At 51.2% G+C, this 25,607-nt stretch overlaps 1 protein-coding gene across 1 annotated transcript; it reads left to right on the top strand.

The window, feature by feature from the left end:
- The first annotated feature begins 14,053 nt into the window (after positions 1 to 14,053).
- Positions 14,054 to 23,394, top strand: LOC114709665 (angiotensin II receptor associated protein). The gene is made up of 5 exons (XM_028893634.2): positions 14,054 to 14,197; positions 19,027 to 19,061; positions 20,730 to 20,835; positions 21,463 to 21,658; positions 22,515 to 23,394. Exons 1-5 carry the CDS (start codon positions 14,171 to 14,173, stop codon positions 22,631 to 22,633), a joined length of 483 nt encoding a protein of 160 aa, XP_028749467.1. The 5' UTR covers positions 14,054 to 14,170; the 3' UTR covers positions 22,634 to 23,394.
- The last annotated feature ends 2,213 nt before the right edge of the window (positions 23,395 to 25,607 follow it).

The following is a 25,607-nucleotide window of genomic DNA, read 5'->3' as shown; positions in this document are numbered from 1 at the left end:
CTCTTTGGCCAAACTGGCCTTTGGAAACTTAGACAATCCTCCTGCCTCAGTCTTCCAAATGCTGGGATTACCAGGCGAGTCAGCATATTTGGCAGGTGTATTATCCTTAAAAACAAAGCATAAGGGGTGGGGTGTGGCTGAGTTTGTAACTTGCTCACCTCAGACTCATGAACCCTGGGTTTCCACCCCCAAGCATGCCGTCAAAGGCGGGTATAGGCAGGAGGATGAGAAGTTAAAGGTTATCCTTAGGCTGCATAACAATGTGAGACCAGACTACAGGAGACTGTATCTCAACCAAAACAAAATAAGCCATTTGCCTAGCCTACACAGGGCCCTGGGTTTGATCCCCATTCATTCTCCTCCATTCCCACTTCTTCCCCCCAGCCCCCTACACACGGGGGCTGCTTCCCCGTGAAGAGCGGTCCCTGTGGATGGGTCCTTCCATGTGTCAGGAGCTAATCACAGTCATGAAGTGACTGAGGGAAACTAACTTTCCTGTTGTGCCCATGGCCCTGGTCATCCAGCCCTGGAACACTGGGTCATTCCTTCCTAAATTGTCCTCAGAGCTTCGACCTTGCTGGAAAGACACACATACTTGTCACCATATGTTCAGTTGACACAGTGTCTGGTGATTCCCAACCTTCCCGAGACCATCTCTGAACCCCGCCTCTTCACCTCAGCAGCAATGCCCCTTGGAAAGTGGGGCCACCTTGGAGACTGGTGCAGCTTTCATGCTCACAGGCTAGAACCACGATGATAACCTCACCATTATCGTCACCACCCGGAATATGTGTCCCAGCAGATCTGGTTCCGGGAGCCACCTCAGGAGAACCCTTTAGATTCCTGTACCTGGCGTCTCCCTCCTGGTCAACTTTGGCAAAGGAAAAAAGCCTTCACTGCGCCAGCCCTCCCCAGCCTGGACCACATCCATGGGATGCCAGAGCTGTTGACGGCCTTGGGGTAACCAGTCTGGTCCAGGGGTCAGACACCAAGGAAAACAGGCAGATCTAGAAGAAATCAAATACGCTTGTTCTTGTTTCCCAAGTTGGGTCTGATAGGCCTGGGAATGGGGGGCAGGGCCAAGATCCCCAAGGATCAAAGCGGCAGTGGGAAAGCAAGTCCTAACACAGATTGATTTTCCTTTTTGTAGTGCCAGGGCCTTGCACGTTCCAGGCCAGTGCCCTGCTGCTGAGCTACATGCTAACTGGTCTGCTCTTCAAAGTCTCCAAGGCTCCCCAGGGGGCTGCCATGGCAGCCAGGGCTGAGAGCATTGGTGCCCGGGCCCCCCACCACGGCGGCCCTCCCACCGGTGGCGCCCCCCCCCTCCCACCAGCGGGGGCAGCACACCGCTGTAAACAGCCTCTCCCTCCTCTCACACTTTGCTGACCTTAGAGAAGTTGGTTTACGGTCCCTGTGCCTTGACTTTTTTCATCTGTGAAATGAAAACGGCTGATTCTTAAAACACACACACACACACACACACACACACACACACACACACACACACACACACCTAGAGTACCAGCTAACAAACTTCAGCAGGCCTTCTCTCCATCACATACCCAATGATGCTTTTTTTTAAAATGATGTCTCACTACACAGCTCTGGCTGGCCTGGAACTCACCATGTAGACCACGTTGGCCTGGACCTCCCCTGCCTTCCAAGTGCTGGGATTAAAGATTTGCACCACCATGCCCAGTTCAGGATGCTTTCTTTGGTTGCTCCAAAGTGCACTTCACAACAGGCATACTGGAGCATGCCTTTAATGTCAGCATTTGGGAGGCAGAGGCAGGCGAATCTCTGTGAGTTCAAGGCCAGCATGGTCTACAAAGAGAGTTCCTGGACATCCAAGGCTATGTAGAGAGACCCTGCCTCAAACAGATAAACAAACAAAAACAAAGTGCACTTCACAAAACCAAGTCCCGGCTCTGAAGAAGCATGTGGATTCCCAGGCTGAGGCAGAGCTGGAGGAGCGTGTGGCTGCACAGCCACAGGTTTGTGAGAGCAAAAGCAAAGCCTGGTGTGGAGCTGAGCAGGGGCTAGTCACTGCCTCAAGGACGCTCTGACAGATCCCCACTGTGCCCAGACGGGGACATTTTCCCTGGGCTTTGTCTGGCAATATGAAGGGTGGTCTCCATGGCTGGTGGAGAGGGACTGAGGGGGCTATTTCAAAGGAAAATGACATCATCTACCTTTTGAGGAGGTCCGATTCCAAGGCCACACCCCTTCTCCTGCTGAGATGGTGCAGAGTCCCTCCCCAGACTCCCTCTGCAGCTGCTGACAATGAGCATCTATGTAACCTGCAAGGAGCATGTCTAGAAAGTAAGGAACCAGGAGCCCTGGGTGCCGGGAAAGTGGGGTCTGGAGAGGCCAACAGCTGAGGCTCCTTTGAAGGTTCTGGGGGCTGGACTACATGAATCCTGGCCCTCCATGGCAGACTTCATGCTCACAGACCATAGTGAGTGTGTGCTTACAGGCCGTAGATATTGTGTACACACAGAAAAGGGGTGGTCAGGGGGAGCAGGCTGCATGCAGAACGTGGGGTTCCCACTGCAGAGAGCGGGTTTCCAAATCCGCAGGAGGAGCAGGTGATCTGGGACAGATCTATGGTCAAAGCACTCCTGGTTGCGAAGGCCGGGCATCACTTGGGAGTCTGGTAGAAGCACAGAACCTTGGGCCCCTCTCCACACCTACTAAAAACTGTAGTCACAGAAGTGCCCCCCCCCCCCGGCATCTGGCTTCTAACTCATTCTTCAGGGTACTCATGGCTGTGATGGGTGTGAGGGCCACAGACGGAAGGCTGATGCTGGCGGAGGGACATTTGGACAGTTCAGCACTCTTGCATTCACTATGGCTTGGCGACTCTGAGGTCTGCTTCCTGGCAACTTAGCAGTGAGGACAAACTCCACATTCCAAGGCCTGCCCCCTGGGCTGTCGTTGGCTCTACTTAGGAGACACCAGGTAGAACTCCTAGGCCTGGAGCCTCTATCAGTGGACTTCTGTACTCTCGGGAAATTCCTTGGGGGGGGGGGAGGTTGTAGCTCCTCCTTGACTTGTGGGAGTGACTAGGGAGGGGTACTATGCCTTGGTTTACTGATGCCATATTGCATGTATTCTCTGAGCTGTAAATAAAGGGGTGACCATTGCTAAGCCACTTCTTGACCTTGTTCTTCCAGGAAATGGTCCATCTGGCTGGCAGGGAGCATTGCCAGAGCCTTGAGAGGGGACCCTAAGCCTAGTATTTCCATTGACATTTCCTATTTATTTGATTTGGTTGAGGGCTGCTCTGAACAAGCAAGGTGAATGTGGTTCTTCCCTCACCTGGACCTCACCCGTCACTCGGCCCTTTAGTTGGATATCGAGGTCTGCAGGGTTGAAGCAGCTGGGGTGCCCAAGGGAATTGAGAGTGCTGGTCACCACAGGCTGACAAGCAGCAGCTGCAGCAGACACCTGCTTCAGTGTGATACAGGACAAAACACTGTCAGACCCAGCAGGGTCTGGGAAGGCTCAGATGTCATCTTTTGGAAATTTTGTGAACTATTTGTGGTGGGCTGGTTTGCACCTGAGAGAACATTTGTCTGGGTGCCATTCCTGCCCGTACCACCCGAGTCTGCTCACTGGGTCCTCTCAGGTCTGGTCATCCAGAGCAGTTCTGACTCCAACAGCAATGGCTTTGGTATCCCAAAGTCAAGGCTGAGCCCAGATGTAGGCAGACTTTTCTTTCCCACCAGTCAATTCCTAAATAACCACATAGAGAATTAATATTAAATATAAATGCTAGGCCGATAGCTTAGGCTTGTTTTTAGCCAGCTCTTACAACTTAAATTAACCCATTTCTATTCATCTGTGTGTAGCCCCAGGCTCATTTACCTCATCTTCGTACTGTCCATCCTGCTTGCTCTGCATCTCATGGTGTCTCCTCTGACTCTACCCTTCTCCCCAGCATTCTTTCTGCCCTGAAAATCCTGCCCAGCCATCGGCCAATCAGCTTTTTATTAATAATGAGAGCAATATGTCTTCACAGTGTACAGAAGGATTATTCCACAGCACCCAGACACTTTTGGAGGCTGATATCCTTGCAAGACTTCTCTGACCAGCTGTGCAGAGTGGACGGGGACTCGCTTTCCCAAACCTGGGGTTTCTTAATCATGAGCCCTTGCCAGCCAGCTCCAGATACCTTGGGTTTCTGAACCCACAGGGCCTTTGGCTCAGTGTCTCTAGAGTGCTCTTGGGACTCAGCCTGTTTGATCTTAGGATTGCAGAGTCCAACACCAGACCTCTCTTTCTGTGCCCCTGCCCAGTGAGCCAAGATACCCCAGGTGAGGGTGGTTCTAGGGGACCAAATCCAGAATGTCCCCTTCCTACAGACACCAAAAACCATGCTGTCTCTGTCCCAGCTCTTCAGTTCTGCCATTAGGTGGCATGGAAGCAGATGCTGTGTGCCAATAAAATTTTATTGACATAGAAGAGCAGTGGGTGGGATTTGGTCTATAGGTAGTAGTTTACTCAGCTGTCACTCACCTCTAGTCAATGGCCAGGAGGAAAAGCCTATGGTTTTCTAATACTCTCTCTGTCCTAACATGCCAACCTAAATCTGTTTTTAAGATATCAGTGGCCCGGAGATAAAGGACCAAGGCCAGACAAATCTGAGTGTCAGCAGCCTAGGGACATGGCTCAGAGGTCAGGTGGCTGCACTGGAGGCAGATCTGTTGCCTTGCTAAAGAAGCAGAAGTAAAACCAGGCTCGATGGCTCAATGCCTGCAATCCCAGCACTGGGGTGGTGGGGGGGATCAGAAGTTCAAGGTCACCTTCGGCTATATAACGAGTTTGAGGTTAGCCTGGACTTTATGAGACCCTGTCTCAAAACAAAAAAATCTGAAAAAAATAAAATAAAATAAAAACCAACAGGTATTTATAGTCACATACTTTTAAATGGCTATATGTTTATATAGCGTACATATATGTATCTGTGTATACATATCAACACACACTGCTTTGCTTTATTTTAAGCACTTGGCTGTCTAGTCTGTGTGGACTGGCAAGCCCACAATCTGTAGAACAGGCTGGCAGGCCAGAAACTGAGGCAGAAGTTACTGCTGCCTGAGGCCAGATTTCTTCTCTGAGGCCTCCATTTTTGGTCTTAAAGCTTTCAACACACACAAAAAAAAATCTGCCCATCACAGAGGCTCTAGAGTTTAGCTCCCCAGCCTATCACGACACCCAGACATGTGACAGAGTTTCTCTGACAGGCAGTGCAGGTCTGAGCTTCTCTGCTCTGTCAACCACCCCAAGCTTTGGGTGGTGCCAGCGGCTGATGCTATTACCCGCGTGGGCTCCTGCACCTGGAGGGCCCAGGACATGAAATCCCAGGCAGGGCTGGGATGGGCTGAGGGCAGAGTGAGTGGGTAGGAAATGACTAAACATTTTGTTCCTTTTCTACCTTTATCTTCCTCTTATCCCTGCACCACACACGATGGCATATCCTCCCAGGTGCGTGCGGGGGACCAGAAGCGGGATGCCTGGGCTCTTTGGATCCTTGCGACTGGTCAGTGCAGCTTCGTACATGTGGTCCTGAACTGTCTTCGTGTGTCCTCAGCTTTAACCTTGTAGCAGTACCTGGTGCAGAGAGGGGATGCACTCTTGCAAACCCAGCCCTGGCTCCTGTTTGTTGAAGGAAGTTCCCACCCTCCATGTAACTGAAAATGCTGAGAGCTTCTTTATAGAGAGGAGAAACTGAGCCTGTCGGCGGTGGCGCACGCCTTTAATCCCAGCACTCTGGAGGCAGAGCCAGGCAGATCTCTGTGAGTTCGAGGACAGCCTGGTCTACAGAGTGAGATCCAGGACAGGCTCCAAAGCTACACAGAGAAACTCTGTCTCGAAAAACCAAAAAAAAAAAAAAAAAAGTTTTGAGACACAGAGAAATACAAGTCTCTTCTCCAGAGTGAGACCTAGATAGTAGGTGGTGGAGCTGGAGGCTTTACCGGAATCTGACTCTAAAGCCAGACCCTATGTCTGTAAGTCGCTGACCCTCTCAAACGGCACCAATTCACTAACACCTACTTGGAGCAGATCACTGACACATACCCACCCCTCCCCAGGAACCCGGAGTCCCGCCTTCCCCACAGGCTTCACCAGGGGCTTCCTCCTAGGAGGCGCTTTCTACCTGGTGAGATGTGGAGGCCTCCTCCCCGCTTCCTCATTCCTCTCTTATCTCAGGCTCCAGCATCATACCACACTGTGCAAGGAAGGTAAACCGCCTAGAGACTGTGGCATCAGATACAAGGAAAAGAAACACCCAGAGAAACTGGCGGCTGGTGGGCGTCTTGGGGTGGTAGGACCGGGGTCACAGCTGCCCTTGTGTGTATGCAGACAGGGCCCTCAGATGCTCCCAGAAATGGAAATTCCAACACCATCCATGCAGAAAGATGGGAGGCCAGACGGAGGAGAGGCTGGGGCCTGGGATCCTGAAGCTCGGCAGAAACTTGACAGGCTAAGGGAGGTTGGAAGAGCAACCGGCCTTCAGGGAGGGCTTGGTACAGGGGCAGGGATGCCAGTCAGACAAGATGGTCAGGACAAAACACAGGGAGAACAACACATCTAAGCACACACATATATTTATGTACACAAGCATTCACACACACACACACACACACACACACACACACACGCGCGCGCGCGCGCGCACGCACGCACGCACGCACATGCACACGCACATGCACACACGCACACCTAATAAAAGGGAGCACCATAGAACAAAGAACTGGAGAGCAGCAGGCCTCCTTCCTCCAGGGCAACAGCCTCTGCGTCTGCTTTCCTGATGGCGGGTTTCCTGGAATATAGAAGGGCAGAGGCAATTTCCCCACCTGCCTTTTCCACCAGGCCTTGGGGTGGGTCCCTCACTGTCAGACTTGAATGCTCCGGTCCCTGGAGGGACCTGATTGCTAGATGACTGGAGAGGCCCCACTGGTGGAAGCCTCACTCCTGGCAATATGAAACTGCTTCGGTTAAACCGCACTGACTCCACCCTCGGACCCACAACATAGCTAACAGCAGGACGAACACCTGGTCTCTGCACCTTCACGTGGCATGCCTCCTCACTGTGGCTCACCTGCTCCCTTCTGCACGAAGACACACAAATCACTGCAGGGTAGCCTATCTCTCTCTCCCTTTTCATGAAACAAAGACAGGAGTGACCCAGGTAGCTCATCCTCAGCTTTTATTTTTTTAGATTATTTTCTTTTATGTGTACCAGTGTTTTGCCTACATGCATGTACATACACTGCATGCATGCCTGGTGCCCAGGAAGGTCAGAAAAGGATCCCTTGGAGCTAGAGTTACAGATGGTTGTAAACCACCTTGTGGGGGGCTGGGCACCAAACCCAGGTCCTCTGCAAGACCAGCAGCATCTCTCTAGCCCTTCACTGTCAGCTTTTTATACTGTTCTATTCCAGACTCTCCAAGAGGCATCTAAAATGTCTCTTTCAGGGGTTCTGATGCGCCCTCTTCTGGCATCCTTGGGCACTGCACACACATGGTGCACAGACATACTGGTAGGCAAACACCCAGACACATAAAACAAAAATAAAGTCTTAAAACAACAACAAAGGGCAGCTCTGCCTAACCATCCATGCTTTCTCTAGTCCTGTCAGACCTGAGGCCAAGAAACCCAGAGTCAGTGTGTCTATGAAGATCAGCACCACAGGGAAGGAGACGGAGTCCCGTGGAGTCCAGTGACAAGGCATCCCCTGTGCTGCTGAGTGGCAGGACTCTGCCCTCTAGGCCCTTCTCAGAGAGGCTTCTTGTTGGTCCCCACTTCCTCACAGGCATGTGTGCCCTTTGATGGAGTTTGGGTTTATGTTCTCTGCTGTTTCTTCCAACTTGGCTTGTCCACTTGGGAAAGGAACCGGCTGGGACTCACATCCCAGCTAGTGTCTCCTACCTCACGAGCACAGGACAGCTGGAGTCTTTCTAAAGCCCTTTTCCATTTGGAGGCTTCTGTAAGCCCCACATGTCTTAGACCTGATATCACTGCCCCATTTAGGGTAAGTGACACACTCAAGGACACAGACACCCAGGGGAAGAGGGACGGGGTGGGGCTGGGAGGTGGGAAAGCAGCAGGAATTCAGGCCTCAAATTTCCCAGTGCAGAGAATGTTCCCATACCTTACACAGCCTTGAAATTTGTTATATAAACTTAGGAGACTGTTAACCAATAATTTAAGAAATTATGAAAAAAAAATCTCCAGTGCAACACTGTCCCTCCACAGGGTAAGTCCAGCTCTCTGGCTTGATGGTAGGAGAGCATCCGGGCCATCTGGGAAGAGTATTTACCCTTCCTCTTCAATTGGTGGGCATTTCGGTGTTCTAGGAATGACGAAATGCTGACAGACACTATGCTTCCCACAGAGTAAAGGGACAGCAATATAGAGTCATTACTGTATGCCAGGAGTTGGGTGGCCGGGCACCCTGCCCAATGACCACATATGATCCTCACAACACTCCTGAGGCCTAGCACTGCTCAGGAGGATCAAAGTTCAAGGCCAGCGAGCTGACTCATTGAGTAAAGGAGCTTACTGACAACCTGAGGACCTGAGTTTGGTCCCTGGAACCCTTACGGTAAGAGAGAAGTGACTTCTGCCAGTTGTCTCCTCCACACACCTGTGCTGTAGCCTTCACACACACACACACACACACACACACACACACACACACACACACAAATAAATGTAGCAAAAACAATTTTAAAATTTATCATATTGAGTTCGAGGTCAGCCTGGAACTCTTTCTCAAAGACACACAGAGAGAGAGAGAGAATTTGAACTTAAATTTCAAAAAACGCATTCACTAAATGGCTGGCTCTGAAGCCTTATGGAATGTGGGGGGCATTATCCTTCCACAGCAGGAGCAAGTCATGGCAGGACCCCAGTCCTTTGAGATCCGTCAGCTTCCTTCTCCTTTACACTCTCACTGCACGCCACCCCAGCCTGCCCAGCTAGCTGGTTCCTCGTGCGTCCCCTCCCACCTCTGGCCCCAGCTGCCTGGGAGAGCAGCAGGGACTGTCCACAGTCCTGGCCTGGCTCCACCCCTTTCATCCGGGCCTGGCCAGCGTTCTCTTTACAGAGCGACCATGCTTTCATGACATCCAAAGAGCATGACATATAGGGTTAATCCGAGGTCTGTACGACACGGAGCTTTCAGAAACAGAGGCCCAAACACCCAGGGGAGCTGCCTGCTTTTGCGTGAGGTGCCTTGAAAGCACACAGTCATGCAGAGCTGTGACAGGGAAAGGGTCTGATCTAGACGACAAACTAAGGAGGCCGAGCAGGGCCTGTCTGCTCAGCTGCTTCTTGGCCTCTCTGCAGCATTCCTCCTCCTGCATGGGGGGCGGAACCCTGCATTGCTTGCTTTCTTTCTTTGTTTGGGGGGTACCTTAATTGCTTTTCTATTTTTCTTCTTCTTCTTTTTTTTATAAAGATTTACTTATTTATTATGTATACAGTGTTCTGCCTCCATGTATGCCTACAGGCCAGAAGAGGGCCTCAGATCTCATTACAGATGGTTGTGAGCCACCGTGTGGTTGCTGGGAACTGAACTCAGGACCTCTGGAAGAGCAGTCAGTGCTCTTAACCTCTGAGCCATCTCTCCAGCCCCTTATTTTTCTTTTTTTAATTAACTTGTGAATTAATCTTTTTCATTTTACATACCAACTGCAGTTCTCCCTCCCTCCCCTTCTCCTGTTCCCCCACCACTTCCCCCCCCCTTCATCTACTCCTCATGGAGGAGGTAAAGCCTCTCTTGGGGAGTCAACACAGGCTGGCATATATAGTTAGGGCAGGACCAAGCCCCTCCCCCTGCATCAAGTCTGAGCAAGGTATCCCACCATAGGGAATGTTTAATTGCTTTTCTATTGCTATGAAGAGACACCAGGACCAAGGTGACTTAGAAAATGTTTACGGGGCTCATGGTTCCAGAGGGTTAGAACCCATGACCATCATAGTGGGAAGCATGGCAGTAGGTAGGCAGGCATGGTGCAGCAGCTGAGAGCTCACATCTTGACCTACAACTTGGGGGGGGGGGGGGAGAGAGAGAGAGAGAGAGAGAGAGAGAGAGAGAGAGAGAGAGAGAGAGAGAGAACTTGGAATGGTGTGGACTTTTGAAACCTCAAAGCCTGCTCAGTGACTTCTTCCAACAAGACCACACCTCCTAATCATTCCCAAACAGTTCCACCAACTGGAGACCAGGCATTCAAACATAAGTCTATGGGGACTTGCTGTGGATTATGCTCATTATTAATAATAAAGGTGATTGGCAGATAACTGGGCAGGAAGAGATTGAGCATGCGAGAGCCAGACTAGGAGAATTCTGGGAAGAGGAAGGGTGGAGTCAGGCAGATGCCAGCCAGCCGCTGAGGAAGCAAGATGTGTAGAAAATGAGGTAATAAGCCATGAGCCACGTGGCAAAGCATAGATAAGAAATGTGGGTTAATTTAAATGTAAGAACTAACTAGTAATAAGCCTGAGCCACCAGCGAAACATTTATAATTGATATAAGCTTCTGTGTGTTTATTTGGGACCAGGCAATCAGGACAGAAAGGCTCTGCCTCTGTTACATGGACCATTCTCCTTTAAACCACCACAGGGGAGCAGGGTTTCATTTAGCCCAGGCTGGCTTTGAACTCCTAACTCCTTCTACTTCCACCCCTTGAGTAAGTGCTGGGATTACAGATGCATGTCACTCAGTTTATATATTCTAGAGATCAGACCCAGGGCCTCATGATGTTAAACAAGCACTTTACCAACTGAGCAAAAGCACCAGTGTGTGTGTGTGTGTGTGTGTGTGTGTGTGTGTGTGTGTGTGTGTTGGTGTTGAAATTCATGGCTCCATGCATACTAGGCAAATGTATTACCACTGGGCTACAAACCTAACCCTCAAAAATAGGCTACAGAGGGCTCGAGAGATGCTTCAGCAATTAAGAGTGCTTATTGCTCTTGCAGAGGACCTGGATTTAGTTCCCAGCACCCACATGGTAGCTAACAGCCATCTGCAACTTCAGTTCCAGGGGATCAATGCCTCTTCTGACTTCTGCAGGCTCTTGCATACACATGTGCATATATATTCACTTAGGTACACACACACATACACACATACATACACACACACATGCACACACGCATGTAAATAAATATTAAAAAAAAAACAGGCTAAAAAAAAAAAAAAAAAAAAAACACAGGCTAAAGGGCCAGGGAAATGGCTATGTGGTTAAACTCACTTGCCACACAAGCATCTTTTAAAAAAAAAATTATTTATTTTTATTTCACGTACATTGGTGTTTTGCCATGGGTGTTGGGTCTCAGAAACTGGAGTTACAGACAGTTGTGAGCTGCCATGTGGGTGCTGGGAATTGAACCCCGGTCCTCTGGAAGAGCAGTCAGTGCTCTTAACCACTAAGCCATCTCTCGAACCCCCCACACAAGCATCTTTAATCCCAGGATCCCTACAGAAAATGGGAGATGGAGAATGGAGAATCACCCATAATCTAGACTGGTGTATTCAGAAAAAAGAAGAGACATCCTACCTCAAAAGCAAGGTAGGAATGTGAGGATCAACTCAAGGAAGCAAGTCCTCTGACCTCTACATAGGGGCCGTGACATGCATGCCTACATATAAACATACAAACTAAATAAACATTATTAAAAATCCAACATTACAGGATATATGGAAATATCACAATGAACCTTGTTATATCAGTTAAACAAACATATAATAAACTATAATTAGACAGATGTAAAAGCATATACCTGTAATACCTGCCCCTAGGAGACTAGAACAGGGTTCCCTCAAGTTCAGGGCCAGCCTGGACTACATTGAAATATTCTGCCTAGGAACAAAAACAGAATATCTGTCCATTACAATGGCAGACTTGCAGCTGGCCTTCCTCCTGGGCTGAGGGCTATGGTTTTTGTTTTTGTTTTTAATAATTTATTTATTCTTATTTTATGTACATTGGTGTTTTGCCTACATGTATGTTTGTGTGGTGGTGTCAGATCTTGGAGTTACAGACAGTTGTTAGCTGCCATGTGGGTGCTGGGGACTGAACCCCAGGCCTCTGGAAGAGCAGTCAGTGCTCTTAACCACTGAGCCACCTCTCCAGCCCCCGAGGGCTGTGGTTTCAAACTGGGCTTTAAACTAGGCCTGGGTGCACCCCCCCCCACCCCAATCTCCCCTCATCTACTTAGAAAAAAAAAATTCGGAGGAGCTGTGGTCTGGATGTTGCCATGTGTCCACTCGGGCAGTCTCATGGATTCCCATATGGCTTTTGTCCTTCTGGAGAGCAACGAACGTTGCAGCTGTGCCCTGAGAGGATCCTCACTCAGGAGCCCAGGTAGGGCAGCTGCTTCTTCTTCCAGCCAGCTCAGCACAGCTGGAGTCTCAGTGAGGCAGAGTTTCTGCTAACTGTCCGATGGAATGTTCTCTGACTTATGGTATGCCAGTAAGCAGACTCCAGGTGGCTGGCTTCTTGCACATTGATGGTAAAAAGCTTGTGTGCATCGACCATGTAGAAAACAGACACAGCCAGCTCAGGTCACATAGGCTCTGATGACATCATCCTTTGTCCATGTTGGGGATGGAGGTGTAGTAAACAGAGACTACACCACTGAGCCCTGACGCCCTCCTTTTTAGACAAGATCTCACTCTGTTGCCCAGGTTGGCTTTCACCGACTGGGCTCGAGGAATCCTCCTGCCTCTGCTTCCCTAGTGGCTGAGACTATTCAGCCATCAGCTTGAAAGCCCTTTCCTTGACTTCATTCTCCTATTTCCTTTAGTTATCCAGGCTTCAAAACCCTGGATGGAAAGAATGAACAACTCCCCGAGCCGTCCTGTCAGCTCCACACTCATGGTGTGGCATGTACCCACTCACCCCACAAAATAAACAAGTACCCACTCACCCCACAAAATAAACAAGTACCCACCACCCCACAAAATAAACAAGTACACACCCACAAATAAACAAAACCAACAAAAAAACAAGTATACACCCAAAAATAAACAAGTACCACTCACCCACAAAATAAACAAGTACCCACCCCACGAAATAAACAATACAAAGAAAAAACAAGTACCACACCCACGAAATAAACAAGTACCCACTCACCCCACAAAATAAACAAGTACCCACCCACCCCACGAAATAAACAAGTACCCACCACCCCACAAAATAAACAAGTAAATAAGAAATAAACATGGTATTACTTTGTAAAGCAGGCTTTGATCTCATGGTGTTCTTCTTGCCTCAGCGTCCCAAGTACTGTTATTTACAGGCTTGACCTACCATACCTGTTTTCACCTTTTTCTTTTCTTTTTTAAAATTCTTTTCATTTTTAAAATATATTTTATGAAATTCTCTGGAAATCCAATAAGCTTGAAGGAGAATTTTAACACAGTAAGAATGGGCTTTGAATTTTTTCAAATTTATTTCTTTTATCTTATGTGTATGAATATTTTGCCTACATATATGTATGTGCACTGTGTGTGTCTGGTGCCTGAGAAGGACAGAAAAGAGAGGCTGGATCATATGTACATGGTTGTGAGCTACCATGTGGGTGCTGGGAACCGAACCCAGGTCTTCTGGAAGAGCAACAGGTGCTCTTAACCACGGAATCATCTCTCCAGGCCTCATCGTTTTCTTTACGGACATGAATTCACTCACCACTGTCACAAGGATGATGAGGTAAGCTCTGTACTAACCCTTGTACAAGGGAAGGAAGGGAGGAGAGAGATGTTCCGGGGCAGACACCAGCTTTTATCACACCAGCAGTTTCTGCCTAGCTGCCCCAGACTCTCCTGACTACAGGTGGTCCTCACCACGTTTCCACTAGGCAGGCCATTGCCCCCAGGCTGCAGAAATCAACTTTCTGCTAGCAAAGCAGCTGCCGCTCAAGGCCTAGGCGGTGGCTGGAGCCTGAGCCTTGCAGCAAGAGCCAGCTGCTAGACGCTGTCTCCTAGCAACTGGCTGCAGTCACGTGGCCGCGCGAGTTGGCCTCACGTGGCTCACCGACGAGCCACGGTTGGAGCTGGCGCAACGTGACGGGCGGGGCGTGGAAGTTTGTTCCCGAGTTCGGAGCCCAGGAGTCCCCGCGGCCGTCGCGCAGGTGCCCTCCGCCGGGGTCGGGATGGAGCTGCCCGCCGTGAACTTGAAGGTGGCCGCGCGGCCGGGGCGGGCGGGGGTTCTGGAGCCTGGGGAACGGAGTTGGAGCAGAAGGGAAAGCGCAGAGCCCAAGGGAGGAGGCAGCAGACACCGGGAGGGACACCTGGAGACAGAGACAGACAGGGCCACCCCTCCCGGACAGACCCAGGCTGGCACGGGTCCCGGACCGCCCGCGCCTGCGCTCCTCATGTCCCCCAGCAGCAAGACAGAGACACCTCTCCTCCTGAGCGGTCAGACCCCCTCCAGTGCAGTCCCGCTGGGCCCCTCTGTGTGTTGGCACAGGTTAGGAGAAATCCAGTGTCCCCAAACAATTGTTTCTTCCAATCTTCCGCATGCAGTGTCCTTATTTCATAATTAAGAAGCAGGAACTGCAGAAGTTTCTTAAAAGCAAAAAACCCCAAAGCCTATGCCGGGCTCCAGGCAGCGGGGCTGCCTACGGGTGTCTTCATTTCCTGAGTTCTTACTCAGTCCTTCTGGTTTGCAACAGAGCTTCGGTCAGAGGGGTGTGGACCTGTAACTAAACCGGCCATCTTGGGCCTTGGTTCAGGTTCCTTGAAACGCTTAGACTCCCAGGGTCAAAGCATTTAGCACCCTTTGGTGGCGTAGACCAAAGGGACCGAAGAGATAGGTGGCGTAGCAGCAGCGTTGTAACGCCACAGTTGGGTGGTTACACACGGGTTAAGCTGTGACTGGCTCTGCCCGGTTTCCCATTCCTAAGCTTCTGGCCAGCAGCTGGAGGGAGACGTAATTGGAGCAAAGGAACAGGCTTGGGCGGACCCCTTAGCTGGGGAGAGGTTCACAGCGTGCTGCAAGGGCATTTTGCTTTAGGTACTAACTGTTGGAGGCAGCCTGCAGGTCAGGCTGTGCCTTGCTCTGCTTGAGCCTGCCCTCAACTTAGAGGACAGCGTGAGAGCATTTGAGTAGCCCACACCAGATCTGGGGTTCATCCCAGTACCCCACAGAAACAAATAATAATAATAAAATATAGGAACAGGTGAGAAAAGAGCTGGTGTTTATGGACTGTTCATTTTATGTTTTATTCATTTGAGTTAGGGTTGGGTGTAGTACAGGCTAGCCTTGAACTTTCTTTGTAGCTGAGGATGCTCTGTGCCTATCAGGCTCTGAAAGTTGACCTAGACCATCAAAACGAAAGTTAAGTCTCAAGTAATCCGATGCCAGGAAATGTCAAGCCCCGGAGCTGGGTCTTTGGGGGTTCAAATCCTGGCTGTATCACTTATTTCTTGGGGGCCCCTGGCAATTTACTTGCATGATCTAAACTGAAGTTTGCATCTAAGAGAATATAGCTTCTCTGGCCAGGTGTAGTGCAGGCCTTTAATCCCAGCACTCAGGAGGTAAGAGCAAGCAGATCTCTGTGAGTTCAGAGACAGTCTGATTTACATAGCGAGTTCTCGGCCAGCCAGAGCTAGATGGCCCTGACTCAAAACAAGAACAACAGAGTACAGCTTCAGCTTTGTCAGTGGAGGACAAGCAACACAGGCTAGGAGATACGGCTCCGTGGGCAGAGTGTGTCCTTAGCATGCAAGAAACCCTGGGTTTCATCACCACTGCTGCATAACAGGCCTGCAGTTCTAGTACTGGAGAAACGGAGGCAGGAGGATCAGAAGTTTGATCTCTGATCATGCAAGTAAATTGCCAGGGTCCCCCCAAGAATAAAAAGTGGTACAGTCAGGATTTGAACCCCCAAAGACCCAGCTCCGGGGCTTGACATTTCCTGGTATCGGATTACTTGATACTAACTTTCATTTTGATGGCCTAGGTCAACTTTTAGAGCCTGATAGGCCCAGAGCATTCATCTCAAGTGTGAGCTAGATGGGCTTTGGGGCCCAGAGTGCAGAGACTGGACCCTCCCTTGATATGATTGACAAGTCCTGTGTCTCCAAGGATCTTAGCCAGGGCCAATCAGAAGCAAGTGAGCGCTAGTGGTTGTGAAGTAACACTTAGGAAGGACATCTGGTCACTTTTGGGTTTCACATCAATGACAGGGTTTTTATTGTGTGTCTCAGTGTTGGGGACATACTGAATTATTCATAATCTGAAATTCAGAATGAGCCTGGGTGTTTGGTCGTTTTGTCTGCAAGATCTGTACCCTATGGAGGGCAGTTGGGACACCATGGCTGCCCCTTTCAGCTCCACCCTCTGTCCTTTAAAGACATGCCTGGTGTGCCCAGCTCAGCTGGAGTGGGCTAGGGGGGCAGGTGAAAAGACGCAGTTGCCCTGGGCTCTCTTGTGGTGGTATTGTGTATTCTAATAAATTTATCTGGGGTCAGAGAACAGACAGCCACTAGATACAAAGGCTAGAAAATGGTGGCACTCACACCCTTAATCCTAGCATTCCAGAGATAGAAATCCCTCTGGATCTCTGTGAGTTCAAGGCCACATTGGAAATAGCCAAGCATGGTGACTCACGCCTTTAATCCCAGAAAGCCAGCCTTTAATCCCAGGGAGTGGTGGTAGAAAACAAAAAGATATATAAGGCGTGAGGACCAGAAACTAGAGGCATTTTGGCTGGTTAAGCATTTGGCTGGTTAAGCATTCAAGCTTTGGAGCAGCAATTCAGCTGAAAGCCATTGGGATGAGGACTCAGAAGCCTCCAGTCTGAGGAGACAAGACCAGCTGAGGATCCGGTGAGGTGAGATAGCTGTGGCTTGTCCTGTCTCTCTGATCTACCAGCATGGACCCCAATAACTCGGCTCGGGTTTGATTTTATTAATAAGAACTTTTAAGATTCCTGCTACACTCTCTGAAAGAAGTCTGTCCCTAGCTGGGCCCTACCCATGCTCCTCTAGTCAGACTAGATTTGTGAAGTCTTGGGACGAGGCAGACCTGGCCCAGGCTGGGGGAGCAGTGGGGACGGTGACAGTAGACGTGGACAGTGGTGATGAGGCCTGCTGCGTTGAGCGTTACATCTCTCCTCCCCTGTCCTCCAGAGCCAAGGAGTCACGTATGATTATCCCTGAGGTGCTAAGAGCAGGGGGCAGTTGTATGAGGTCCGGAGACTTACCCAAGTTCATGTGTGGAGCTAGGATCCTTTCCGTGGCCCATCACACAGAGAGGGCCTGTGTTCCCCATCCAGCACCCAGTGACCCCTGCTGTCCCGGACTTTTGGCCTTGTCTGGGGAGGACAGGCAGCCTGCTGTGGCTGAGCTCTGTTTTAAGAGTCCTCCAGCTCAAGCTGGCCTCCCTTCCAGCTGTGGCCTGGCCCTTCTCAGTTTCTCTTTGAGAAGCCTGTGGTCTCCTATTTCCCAGAGTAAGAGCCAGCAGGGACAGTTCTGTGTTCACAGTGGCCACTGGCCCCTCTCCTGTGTGCTTCCTGGAAGGGCTGGGCCGCTTGGTCCTGTTTCTCCCTGCAGCTTTCTTGGAAGTTGTATCTCTGAGGGCTGATTATATTCCCATTACAAAGATGGATAAACTGAGGCAGGAGAGGCTTAGTCCATCCCCCGCCCCCCCCCTTTTTTTTAAACTATGTGTAACAGCCCTGTCTATCCTGGAACTCGATTTGTAGACCAGGCTGGCCTTCCTCTTCCTCCTAAGTGCTGGACTAAAGGTGTGTACCATCATGCCCAGCCTGAGGCTTAGTCTCTTGATAGGTTTCCTTTCCCATGGGTGTCCTGCACTACTGCCCACTGCCCTGTTCCCTTGAGACATGGTCTCTCATCTAGAGTGAGGCTCCTGTGAGCCTCCCATCTCTCACTGAACTTGGAGCTCACTCACTGATTTGGCTAGACTAGCTGGTCAGTGAGCCCAGGGCTCCTCCCGCAGAGAACAGCGCCTGGGCCTTTTCCTGCCTGTCCGCCCTGGTCCAGTGCACTCTCCTTGGCCTCAGACTAACGCTGCCATCTGCACCAGCAAAGCTTCTGGCCTCCAGAAAGCCTCAGTCCGGGCCACGCCTTCCTCCCACTCAGAGGGCTGGTCCTGGCTCCCTGCCTTGGCCTGACTGATTCCTTGCTTACCCTTAGCTCTCAGCCCAGAAGCCCGCAGCCCACTCTAGCTGACAGTGCCCTGATCTCATGGCACCTGCCCCTCCTATCTTAGCTCTCTAGGCAGTGCCAGAGGCCAATCCAGGACCAGGACTGTGATTTCAAGGATGCCAAACACAGTGAAAGGGTGTTCTAGAATTCCAGGCAGGCCGGAAGGATTTTGTCTTTAACATGCGTCATACTGTGATGTCTCCTGCAGAGAAGTCTCAAGCTCCCCTCAGTCATTAAACTTGAAATCTGAGCTGCCAGCCACTGCTTTGGACTATCATCTCCCACCTCCCCCCTTACTGTTTTTTGTTTGTGTTTTGAAACAGGCATAGGTTAGTCTTGAACTCATTATGTAGCTGAGGATGATCTTGAACGTCCGATCCTCCTGCCTCCACCTCCTAAGTGTGAGATTACAGGCGTGCACAACTGTGCCCGACTTAGGCAGTTTATTCAGTGTGGGAATTGAACTCAAGCATGCTGGGCAAGCACTGCGAACTAAGCCCTAACCCTCCCTCCTTACTCCTCCCTTCAGGCTCCTGTGGCTGCCTTCACCCCTTATTAGAGGTCCCTCCCATTTTCCCATTCAGACTTGTGATTCCAGAGCTCATGCCCCAGGCTCCCCAGAGGAACCCCGAGTTTTGGAAACAGGAAGAGGGAGAGGTGCCTGTTCCTAGCCAGGCTCCTCTTTCTCCTGTTGCTGGAATTTCTTTAAGACATTCGTGAGACCCTTATAGATGCCAGGCAGGGCTCTCTTGCGTGTTCTGGCATCATAAGCTTTGTGCTGCCTGTGACGTTGTATTCGCAGACTGACCCTATCCCTATCCTTGTACCATAGGTTATTCTCCTGGTTCACTGGCTGCTGACAACCTGGTGAGTGACCCTGGGTGTCTGGCTGCATCCAAATGTCTCCTGGCTGCGTGTTGTGTCACCTGGGGTCTGTGTCCACACTTCCCCAGGGTCGGTGTGTATGTGTTCCTGGATCCCGTCAGCCTGGTCAGGTCCCATTCTGAGGTGTTTCAGCCAGTCACAATTACTCGTCCGTTTGCCCAGGGCTGATGGAGTCTGCCTTCTGTCTGTACCGCGGGTCAGGATTGGCCCCTGCAGCAATTCCTACCAACCAAACCCTACATGGGGCTGCAGGGCACAGCTTAACCTTCACTGGCACGTCTGGTGTGTGTGTGTGTGTGTGTGTGTGTGTGTGTGTGTGTGTGTGTGTGTGTGCGCGTGTGCAGCATCCAGGGAGAGTTCTCTGCCAAAAACAAGTCAGGAAACCACTGAGATCACATGTGTTTTGCAGGCTTTAAAGTGCCGTGCACATGCCAACAGCTGTGAGTGAGGTACACAGTGAAGCGGGGTCACTTTCCCTGAGGTCCCACATTGGTGACTAGGCAGAGCTCACACCTGCTAAGACAGGAAGACTGGAAAATACCAGGCCTCATCACGCAATGCCAATCCCAGTGTTCCAATCCCAGCCCTGCTGCTGAGTGTCAGGACCCAAGGAAACCCAGGACAAGTCTCACTCAGTACTGAGGTGCCTCCCAGCTCTCCAAACACCAATCAGCACCTGCGGCTCCTCCCAGCACTTCTCACCTCACCCCTACCCTAAACCACTCCAGCCCAGGGTCTCGCCTTCCCTTCCTTCCCCAGCTTCTGCTTCCTATATAAGTCAGCCATTTTTGCTGTATCCTCTCTCGGTTCCTCTCCTGGACCTCTCTCTGTCTGTTTCCCCTCTCTCCTCTTTTCTCTCTCTTTCCCTTCTGCTCTTGCTCTCCCCCACACCTCTCCTCATGGCCTGGTTCAGTTTGCTGGCCATGTTCAGTCTGGACCCTTTCAGAGGCCTCTGGCTGTTTTCTCCCTCGTATCTACACTAAAACCTTCTCCTCAACCATATCTATGAGCAGCCAGGTCTTCATTTTCACTCACCGAGCAGCTGTGTGACCTGGTTAGTCACCTATTAGGTCTGTGCCTCCAAATCTGTAAAACGAGGCTCCTGAGGACAGCTCCCTCCAAGAGCAGCTGTGAACACGAATAGATTCAGAGTGTGTCGGGCAGTGCAAGGTCCCAGGAAGTGACCGTGTTAACTGTGATAAGTCAGCTCTAAGTGATGCCAGTTGATCGTGATACCCTGGGAGGGCACTGGTCAGGTCAGCATGGGATCTCAGGCAACGCTGAGCTCCAAGATGACAAGAAAGGGCTGTACGTTCAGGAAGACAAAGCCGCAGGGACAGCCGGGAGGTAAGGGTGGGGCTCGTGGGAACCCCATAGGCAGGTCAGAAAACTGCTGGGAAGGTTGGCCTGGAGGAGTCACATGACCCGACCCACACTCTGCTTGCTGTTTCAGGACTGCCCGCAAAGGGGGTAGAGTGACAGCGAGCCCTGTACAGAGAAGCTGAGGGTCCCATACTGAAGGGAGAGGATGGATGAGGCCAGATGATCTGCTCTCAGAGGAGACTAGTCCTGGAGCAGGAGGAAGGAACTGTGGGAGGGGCGGGCAGCTCAGGGTGGTGACCGCCTGATTGACAGTGTCTCTCAATGCAGGGGCTGCATAGTGTTCTCAGGCTCCTATGCCTGGAGCAACTTCACTGTCCTGGCCCTGGGCGTGTGGGCTGTGGCCCAGCGGGACTCCATTGATGCCATAGGCATGGTGAGTGGGGAGCGGGGGTAGGAGAGAGGGGAGGGACCTGGCTTCATCCATGTGCCCCTCATCTGTCCCAGGCTTCTCTTCCTCATTACCCACCTTTTTCTGTTCTAAAGCCTTGTACCTAAGCCCCCCGGGATGGAGAGCTCCCCACCAAATAGGGTGGAGGTTACCGAACCCCAAGACTGGCCATCCTCCCAGGCAATCTGACCTGCTTCGGGGTTGTCTTTTGGGGGAAAGGATGTGACTGGGAGGCCTGGACAAGAGGGAGCCAGCCCCCTTGCCTTATGAAGTCCGAGTTGACACTGGCCTGAGGTAGGAGGTGCCCAGCTTCTTACAACAAGGCCATGGCTCCTTAGGAGGACTGCAGAGGGGCTTTTCTTTGTTCCCTTGTATTGTAAACAGATGGTATGGACTCCAAGGGACTGTCCCTCTCAAATTCTGGATCCAGGTCTTGGGCCCCATCGTGGCCCCAGTGGCGGAAAATGGGGGTAGGGAATTCTGGGGCAACAGGCTGGAGCCAGTTTCCTGTGTCCTAGGCCATGCAGGTGTACCCAGGCGGGTGTGTGTGAGGGAATCTTGGAGTCTGGGTGCGTGTCAGTGCCCATGATCTCATGGTGGTGTTTCTTGCAGTTTCTTGGCGGCTTGGTGGCCACCATCTTCCTGGACATTATCTACATCAGCATCTTCTACTCAAGCTTTGCCATTACGGACACCGGCCGATTCAGTGCCGGCATGGCCATCTTCAGCCTGCTGCTCAAGCCCTTCTCCTGCTGCCTCATCTACCACATGCACCGTGAGCGAGGGGGTGAACTCCCACGCCCCCCTGGTAAGGCCCGCTCTGCTCTGCCTCTCCCTGGCCCTGTGGGCAAGCTCCCAGCCACTGCCACCAAAGCCTGGGCCCCAGCTGGTGGTGGACCAAGCCGTATTCCCGGCCTCCCTGACCTTGTTCTCCTGGGGGAGCTGGGCATGGGGGATCCCATGGGAGGGCACTGAGTCAGGGAGAGCGTGGCCTGTGGCTGCCCACTCTGGCTTACCTAAGCACTATCTAGACCTGCCCAGGTGTAGAGGGAACAGATGAGAAGATGAAGGCCCACTGACTGCCCTTGGGACTTGTTCGTGGTCCCATTACAAATGTGCAGAGGGAGGAAAGTGAGAGATGTGGGGTGCCTTCCATCTTGTCCTGCTCCCCCACCCCCAGCCCTAACCTTCTGGGTATAGCAAGTGTGCCAAGCTCCAGGGCTTCTAGAGACAGAGAGAGGTATGGGTTCCTGTGCCTGGCGGAGAGCAGGAGATCAGTCTGTGGGCCCAGGGGAGCCACCTCCCACCAGGCTCCTGAGCATGTGCTGCTGGGGACTGAGGTGGCACATAGCCAGTAGCCACAGACCACAGGACCTGCTACTTAGGTTTGACCCCAGTGTCACCTGCTTCAAGTCACATACTATCAAATCGGTTCGTCTCTCTGACCCTCAAACTCCTCATCTGCAAATCTGTGCCTCATACAGACACGAGGATTGGGTGGCTGCCGCCTGCTAAAGGCTTGGTGTGTAGGCTTTTGCTGCTGCCTGTTGGCCTTGGAATCAGGGCGCCGAGCACTAGCCATGGCAGAGGGTGGATCTGTCTGTGTGCCGCCGCCGAAGGCCCTGTGGTCTCATTTCCCTATCCTCATGTTCCCTGTCCTCTAGATTTCTTTGGACCATCTCAGGAGCATAGTGCCTACCAGACAATTGACACACCAGACTCACCTGCAACCCCCTTTGCAAGCCCGGAGGACAAGAGCCAAGCTGCCCCCCGGGGGTACTGAAGCTGCCTCTGGGTCTTCCCGGTGCCCAGCAGGATGCTTGTTACCTCCTTTCTGGACCTACAGTGGAGTGTCCTCCATTCCCTACCATAGAGGTGGCCTGAGTCAAGTGCCTCGGAGGTCAAGATCCTCTGGCTTCCCAGCTGAGAAGAGCCAAGCCCTAACTCTCCAGGGAGTACCTCCCTTCAAGGCACCTGGTAACCCCTGGCTAGAACTGTGATTGCTTTCTTTACTTCCTACTTCGTAACTATGCCATGGCCCTGCTGATCAGTCAGAGTGCTGCGGGGCCAGGCCTTAGGGGGGGGGGGCAGTGACGGTGGCCTCTCAGGCCCTAAGATGATCCAGCCCTTCCCAGAAGCTCTGGGAGCTTCTGGTCCTGCTCAGCCTGCCCTGCATAGGAGCAAAATCCCTGTGCTAGTCACTGCCTCATGGCTTGGTGCCCGGGGACCCCAGGCCTGGAGGCAGTAGGTCTGCGGAGCCCCCTCTCAGAGCCCTGAGTTGTGTGGCTGGGCTGGGTTTGAGCCATGTTTCGTCTCCCAGCTAGGACCTGCCTTGCAGCCGGTGAACCATGCTTTAATCTCGAAGGTGGCCAGGTGAGATGGCTCCTGGGGAAGGGCCTTGCCACCAAAATCTGAGTTTGATCTCCGGGACCCAACTCCTGAAAGGTGTCCTCTGACCTCCACATTTGTACATTGTCACATGCCCCTCCCTCCACAAATAAATGTAATTAAACCCCAAAGGTACCCTGAGGCCTCTGTGTAAGATACAACTGTTTCCTTTTGTTTTGTGTTTTGAAACAGAGTTTCTCTGTGTAACTCTGGCTGTCTTTGAACTTGCTCTGTAGACCAGGTTGGCCTCGAATTCACAGCGATCCCCCTGCCTCTGCCCCCCTGCCTCTGCCTCCCTGGTGCTGGGACTGAAGGTGTACGCCACCACTGCCTGGCTAGGCAACTGTTTCTTGATTCACTGTGCCTCAGTTACCTGATCTGAAAAGTGGGAATAAGATGGGCTGTGGAGCTGGCCCAGTGGGTAAGGATGCATACTGTCAAGTCTGCTGACCTGGGTTTGGTTCCTAGGAGCCATATGGTGTAAGAGGAGAAAGCTACTGAAAGCTATCTTCTCATCTCCACATAAACATCATGGCACCTGGGCATGTGCATGTGCGCGCGCGCGCGTGCGCACACACACACACACACACACACACACAAAATGTAAATTAAAGTGAGTATAAGAATTATGTGCAACTCGGGAACTGGTGATGGTTGTGAATGGTGTAACCTTGATGTTCAATAAATGTTACAGCCTATTGTATGTATTGCTGTGATACCTCACAAGAGGAAGGGTGACCAGTCTGTCCATCCAAATACCTGTTCGCTTATCAATTGTGTAAACATCACGGTGGTACCTTGACACGATTTCAGAAGGCTGGAAGTATCCTCCGAGGCTCCATTCTGGGAAGCACATGTGTGAGACAGAGATGGTCTGCAGAGTCAGTGGATGGCTCTGAGGCTGGAGGCTGGACATAGCTAAGTGCTTTCTTACCCCAGTGTCTTGAAAATGGACTTCATTGGGCTGGAGAGATGGCTCAGAGGTTAAGAGCACTGACTGCTCTTCCGGAGGTCCTGAGTTCAATTCCCAGCAACCACTTGGTGGCTCACAACCATCTGTAATGAGATCTGGTGCCCTCTTCTGGTCTGCAGACATACATGCAGACAGAACATTGTATGCATAATAAATAAATAAATCTTAAAAAAAAAAAAAAAAAAGAAAGAAAGAAAGAAAATGGACTTCATTTAAAATTCTGTACATAATAGAATTACATAATACATAATAGAATAGATCCAGACTATGAAAGAGCCACTCTCCTGACGCCTCTACCCCGCCTGCCCCCACTGACAGTGAACCGCGGGCTCCCAGTTCCCAAAAAGGAAACTGATCTGGGGACACACAGACTTGGACAGGGGTAGAGTGATCTCAGTAGGAACGTGCTTTGTGGAAGCTGGGGTGACTGGGAATTTAAAAAGAGGACAACCACTTCTACAGATGCAAACATGCATTTAAAACAGAAACTCAGTGCAGCAGATGGAACTGAGGACTGGTGGCCAGGAAGACAGGTTTGAAGGAGTCTTTCAGAAAAGCAGCCAAGAGATGATGTGGAAAGGGTTCAGTGAGGTTTACAAGGTAAGGTTGCGGGAAGGTAGCCAAAAGGTCTCATCCATCAGGTTTAGGAAGATATTTGACACGGATTTTTTTTCCCACTCATTTGTTTTTGAGACAGGGCTCACTATGTAGTGCTGGCTGTCCTGGAACTCACCCTGCCCTGTAGACCAGGCTGGCCTGGAACTCACACAGATCTGCCGGCCTCTGCCTCCTGAGTACTACCACACACCTGGCTTGACACAGTCTTAGAAGAAAAGGGCAGGAGGAAGGCTAGAGAGCTTGCCTAGCATGCACAGATCGTGGGTTCAATCCCCAGCACCACTTTTAAAAATGGGGTGTGGGGGTTGTTGTAGAAAGTTTGGAAATTTGTCTAAGTCCACCCAACAGCACAAGCCTTGTGACTTGCATCCAAAAGTACACATTGCAGAGTGCACTGTGGAGCAGCCCAGGCAAAGGCAGAACATTGCAATGTGGAAAATGCGCGGTGTTTGAAAGGAAGCAATATCGATATCGGACCAATATCAAAGCACGCTGAGGAGAGAATGGGGGTTGGTTTCCAGCCATTTCTGGGGGGACCGGTGGCCTGAAGACCACAGACAATGTGAAAGGAAAAAAAAAAAAAAGGCTTCTCATAGCCTTATGCCTTGTAACTGAGATGAAGGTCCTGGGCCTGAACCTCAGCACAGAGCACGTGCAGCTCTTTCGGACCTACGCATGTGCAGGCATCTGCAACTTTTGCTTGGGAATGCGCACGGCACGCTGGAGACTGGGCGGGGCTAGGCGAGCACGTTCTTATCTTTGAAATTCTTCTACCTCA

The sequence above is a fragment of the Peromyscus leucopus genome, chromosome 2, assembly GCF_004664715.2.
Source record: "Peromyscus leucopus breed LL Stock chromosome 2, UCI_PerLeu_2.1, whole genome shotgun sequence".
NCBI lineage: Eukaryota > Metazoa > Chordata > Mammalia > Rodentia > Cricetidae > Peromyscus > Peromyscus leucopus.
The sequence above is the reverse complement of the archived record's forward strand: the minus strand, read 5'-3'. Positions and strand labels throughout refer to the sequence as shown.

Coding starts and splice junctions, on each gene's coding strand:
- LOC114709665 (XM_028893634.2), top strand. CDS start 14,171: ATGGAGCTGCCCGCCGTGAACTTGAAG. Junction 14,198..19,026: donor TGCCCGCCGTGAACTTGAAG/GTGGCCGCGCGG, acceptor CTTGTACCATAG/GTTATTCTCCTGGTTCACTG. Junction 20,836..21,462: donor CCATTGATGCCATAGGCATG/GTGAGTGGGGAG, acceptor TGTTTCTTGCAG/TTTCTTGGCGGCTTGGTGGC.